At 39.7% G+C, this 5,660-nt stretch overlaps 1 protein-coding gene across 4 annotated transcripts in view; it reads left to right on the forward strand.

Annotated features, from left to right (window-relative positions):
• The window catches only part of BIVM (basic, immunoglobulin-like variable motif containing), a 43,662-nt gene that overhangs the window by 17,322 nt on the left and 20,680 nt on the right, over positions 1-5,660 (forward strand). For all 4 annotated transcript variants that reach the window (XM_047720357.1, XM_047720359.1, XM_047720360.1 and 1 more), the window contains exons 4-6: positions 1,296-1,391; positions 1,998-2,102; positions 2,325-2,419. In XM_047720357.1, coding sequence (XP_047576313.1) covers positions 1,296-1,391; positions 1,998-2,102; positions 2,325-2,419 — 296 coding nt within the window. The remainder of the gene's footprint in view (positions 1-1,295; positions 1,392-1,997; positions 2,103-2,324; positions 2,420-5,660) is intronic.

Here is a 5,660-nt window from a genome sequence, read left to right on the forward strand (position 1 = left end):
ACTGTGTTTAGTGGTAAGTCTTATTTTTCCTTTTTGTTTTGGCCACTATTAGCACCTTTATTAGAAAGCAGTTGGGAGGTGCACCTGGCTGGCTCAGTCCATAGAACGTGTGACTCTTCATCTCGGGGTTTTGGGTTTGAGCCCCACATTGGGTGTAGAGATTCCTTAAAAAAAAAAAAAAATCTGGAGCACCTGGGTGACTCAGTCAGTTGGGCATCTGCCTTCCGCTCAGGTCATGATCCCAGGGTCCTGGGTTCGAGTCCCACATTGGGCTCCTTGCTCAGCAGGGAGCCTGCTTCTCCCTCTCCTTTTGCCCCTCCCCCTGCTCATGCTTGTGCTCTCTTTCTCTCTCTCTGTCAAATAAATAAAAATTTAAAAAAAAATCTAAAAAAAGAAGAAAGCAGTTGGGAAAAGGCAATTTGAAAGCCAATACTATTTCTTTTTTTCTGATTGAATGGTCTGCTTCTTTTCTCCTCTGTTCACATTAGCTGCAGTCGCTTCTCTTGATACATGACAATTTGGAACATTGTCTGGATTACTCAGTGCAACAAAATTGTGCCATGGAAGGCTTTTGTGTTACACTTTAAAATTCTCCCTGACGATGGAACCATTGCTTCTCATCCAGAAGTTTTAGTTGGACATAGTGTGTGATAAATGGATGTTTTTTAGTTTGAGTTGAAGAATCTGAAAAATTGGTGCATGGGACAGTACTTTGTTTTGTTTCCCCAGTATTTTTTTTTTCTCTAAAATTTTATTTGTCAGGGAGTGAGAACACAAGCAGAGAGAGCAGCAGGCAGAGGGAGAAGGAGAGGCAGGCTCCCCACTGCTCAGGGAGCTTGCCACTGGGCTCAATCCCAGGACCCTGGGATCATGACCTGAGCTGAGGGCAGCTGCTTAACTGACTGAGCCACCCAGGCACCCCTTGTTTTCCCAGTATTTTTGAAGTTGCAAATAATCATGTATATAGCTCAATTAGGAGCTTACACTGAAATTTTAGTAGTTGTTGTCTACATGTACATATCATTATTTTTTCCCCATCAGTTTAGATAACATCCACTTTAACTAGTGGTTAGTTAAACTTAGCTAACTTTATTAAACTGGATGGTTTATTGTTGTTATGCATTGATGATACATTTAATACATTTGAAAATATTTTAACTGAGTAAAGATTGTACATTGGCTTAGATGAGTGAAGTTCTCATCATGCTAATACATTTAACTGCCGTGAGTATTGTATTTCTACATGCATATTTTGTATTCATTCAAGCGAAGAAAACAGTCTTTTGTTCTCTCAGGTACTGCATAAGCCGCCCACAATATAAGACTTCTTGTGGTATCTCCTCATTAATTTCGTGTTGGAATTTTTTATATAGCACAATGGGAGCTGGAAAGTAAGTATGTTAATTTATTGGTATCCCTAAATTCCAGTTTCAGAAGTTATTTGGTATTGCTTTTTCTGTAATTAAAGATTTTTAAGAATAAGTTTTTCATACATCGAGAAAAAATTGCTACATTTTGTTATAAGCCTTTAGCTAAAAATAAGAAGCATGCCTTGTGACAAAATAAATATTAAGAATGTAGTTGACCCTTGAAAAACACAGGGGTTAGGGCAGTCTAAATTCCACATATAACTTTTGACTCCCCAGAAATCTAATGACCCATGGCCTCCTGTTGACCACAACCCTAACCAATAACATAAACAGTAGATGAACGCATGCCTTGAATGTTGCTTGTGTTATATACTGTATTCTTACAATAAAGTAAGCTGGAGAAAAAATGTTGTTAAGAATATGATAAGGAAGAGAAATGTATTTAAAGTACTACATTTTATTAAAAATCTGTATATAAGTGGACCCGTGCAGTTTAAACCCATGTTGTTCAAGGGACAACTGTATTCCTAAAATTGTTTGTAAATCGGGTGGACGTATCAGCCTTGAGACAGATTATATTTGCATATGACTGGAACTGTAAACTGAAAGGCCGTGTTTCTTTTGTAGTCTTCCAGCTATTACCCAGGAAGAAGCTTTACATATTTTGGGCTTTCAACCCCCATTTGAAGATATTAGGTTTGGCCCCTTCACTGGAAATACAACACTTATGAGGTATGACGTCCTCGCTTCGAGACAATACCTTCTTTCTAGTTCTGCAAAATAACAGTGCTGTAGATGTGTGTTGTTGGTAAAACCGTGGTTCCAGCTGCTGGGCCCCAGTCTCTAGTAGAGATGCCAGACTTGGATGCTGCCTGAATTTTGCTGGAATTGGAATAGTGGCAGCTGAGCTACAGAACTGTTATATGAGCAAATTTTCATATTTGTCATTTTTAGGTGGTTTAGACAAATTAATGACCACTTCCATGTAAAAGGATGCTCGTATGTTCTATACAAGCCTCATGGGAAGAATAAGACAGCTGGAGAAACTGGTAAGTAAATATGCAGAAGATTTTTACACACACACACACACGCACATGCACACGCTTTAGGATCCATCTCAAAGATTGGCTGATTTGGTTCATGGGGCATTATGCAAACCTTAAACACAGTCTGTTACTTTTATGTGTCTTTATCCAAGGGGGAACTCATACTAGAGATCTGTAGGATACTTCTCTTTACATGGGTGAATATTTTTAGCTCTTCTCATCTTTGCATGCAGAACTTTTAGAATTTAAAAGTGTGTCCTAAACACTACTTTGGTGCATTGCTTGAATTGTTTGGACCTATGGTGTGTGTACGTGCGTGCCTGTGTGTGTGTGCACATGTGAGTGCATGCCAATAAAATTGTTTCAGGAAGCAACATGGAATGTGCAGCTCCTCTTCCTAAAAAGGAATGCCAGGATTTTAGAATTTTTTTTTTAATTTTTTTTTTAAGATTCATTCATTTATTTGACAGACAGAAATCACAAGGATTTTAGAATATTTGATGTTAGGCCTGCATAGGAACATCTAACAACAGGACAATGGATTTTTTTTTTTTTAAGATTTTATTTATTTCTTTAACAGAGAGAGAGACAGCGAGAGAGGGAACATAAGCAGGGGGAGTGGGAGAGGGAGAAGCAGGCTTGCACTGAGCAGGGAGCCCGATGTGGGGCTCCATCCCAGGACCTGGGGATCACGACCTGAGCCGAAGGCAGACTCTTCACTGACTGAGCCACCCAGATGCCCCAGGACAATGGATTTTGAAAGTGACGTAGTTCTGTTACAGAATAGTCTTGGTTATAACAGAGAGTAATGGAATTGATCTTCAGGATTGTTTTAGTTATATGCTAATTATATTGACAGTCTCCATCTTTCACATTTCATCATAGACATTTGACTTTACTAACCAGAAAATTATAGTTAAAGAAAAAATTATTCTGACACTTGTTAAAATGATAAGGAAGTCTTCCTTCAAGACTGTCGTAATGGATTATTATCATGGGGGCAGAGATGGGATTCAACCCTGAGTACAACAAAGACTGCTGGGAATTTATTGTCAATTAGCAAAGTGAGGGGATGGTCAGCAGATGGGAGGTTACTGTAAGGGGACATGAAGGGGGGTTAGGAGGATTCTTGCTAACTGGTCTGAGGGGATTCTAATGGTAGGCAGGCCAAGGGCAGGCTACAGGCTTGGACACCAACAGCAGGGGATGAGGAAACTGGTCAGCGATGGCGGGTGAGAGAGTTTCTCTAAACCAGCTTAGAGGGATTCTTGCTGAAGCTGAACGAGCCAAGCATAGACGCAGAAGCCTGAGGTGGAGACGTCGTAGAGAAGGCGGCTCCAAGAAACCTAACCAGTCTGGTCAAAGTGAGGGGGTATGTGGTTTATCATGGCAAAGGACTGAACAGAGAGTAGGAAATAGTCTGTTGACCTGTAGCAGGTGTATCAAGTTGGTTCTGAGTCAGGCAGATTGGGAGTTGACTTGTCAGTTTCTACACACACCGGTTCTGTGACCTTGAACAAGGCATTTAGGACCACCTGCTGAGCCCAGTGTAGACCTTCATCTTTCCATATCTGTACCCATCCCATAGGGTCACTGTGAAGATAAAAAGAGACGTATTTGTAATATACCTAGCTCCTTGTCTGACACAGAGTCAGGACACAGTAAATGTTAGCTTTTATTCTTACTCCCTGAATTCTGTGCGTTTTCAAAGAACCTGTCCCTGTGGAAAAAGCAGCTTTTTAAATGAATGGTGTATTTTCTTTTTTTGTTTCTGGGTTTTTTTTGTGGGTGGGTTTTTTTTTTTTTTTTTTCCTGTTTCTAGTGAGACTGTCAGCACACCTCCCTCAGATACTGGTCAGACAATTAAAAATTATGAAAATAAACCTGGCGATTCACAGACCTGTACCCCTGGGGCTAATAATATATTATATGTTAATAATAATAAAAAAAACTATGAAAGGATATACTTTCCAGTTTGCTAATTTTCTCTTCCAATGTTGTCTAGTTGGCTTTTTAAAGAAATTGTCCATTGAATTTCAGTTTTTAAAAAAATTGTCATGTTTTTCATTCCAGAAATATCTAGTTCTTTTTCAAACCTGCTTAAAAAAATTTTTTTTAAACTTGAGGTATAACTGGCATATAACATGATATTAGTTCCGGCTCCATAACATAATAATGATTTGCTATTATATGCATTGCAAAATGACCAACACAATAGGTGTGGCTCACATCTGTCACCACACATAGTTACAGATTTCTTGTGATGAGGACTTTGAAGCTTTACTTCCTTTACAGCTTTCGACTCTACAATACAGCATCAGTAACCAGAGTCTCCTTGCTATACATTACATCCCCGTATCTGGCTGATTTTATAATCGGAAGTTTGTACCTTTAACTATCTTCACACATTTCACCTTCCCCATTTTATTTTATTTTTTTATTATTATTATTTTTAAAGATTTTATTTATTTATTTGACAGACAAAGATCAGGCAGGCAGAGAGAGGCAGGCAGAGAGACGGGGGAAGCAGGCTGAGCAGAGAGCCCGATGCGGGGCTCGATCCCAGGACTCTGGGACCATGACCTGAGCTGAAGGCAGAGGCTTTAACCCACTGAGCCACCCAGGTGCCCCCCCCCATTTTATTTTTTAAGGTCTCTTTTTCATACAATTTCAAGCCCCCTTTATTTTTTTGTTCCAAATACATCAAGCCTTTTTTCCCCCTGTATTTGTTCTAATATCGGAAATTTGTCTGATTCTACTTTCTCTTGTTTCTTTTGGATTTCACTTGAGATGATGTGTTTCCTTGTGTGTTTAATTTTTTTTAAAACTGTAATCTAGTTGGATCCACTTCTGTGGCAGTGTTTGGGGCTTGGTTTGAATTTAAGAATCTTGAGAGATTTGCATTTGGTTTTGCCCATTTCCTGGAGACCGGGACAATTTTTATTTAAACTCTCTAATTGAGGATTTTTTTTTTTAAGATTTTATTTATTTATTGGACAGACTGAGATCGCAAGTAGGCAGAGAGGCAGGCAGAGAGAGAGAGAGGGAAGCAGGCTCCCTGCTGGGCAGAGAGCCCGATGCGGGACTCGATCCCAGGACCCTGAGATCATGACCTGAGCCGAAGGCAGCAGCTTAACCCACTGAGCCACACAGGCGCCCTCTAATTGAGGATTTTTGTTGTGATGATACAGATGGCATCATTTTGAACTGGCTTATGATTTTGAATTCTTAGGGGAACTCTTTC

This window comes from Lutra lutra, chromosome 3 (assembly GCF_902655055.1).
Source record: "Lutra lutra chromosome 3, mLutLut1.2, whole genome shotgun sequence".
Taxonomy (NCBI): Eukaryota; Metazoa; Chordata; class Mammalia; order Carnivora; family Mustelidae; genus Lutra; species Lutra lutra.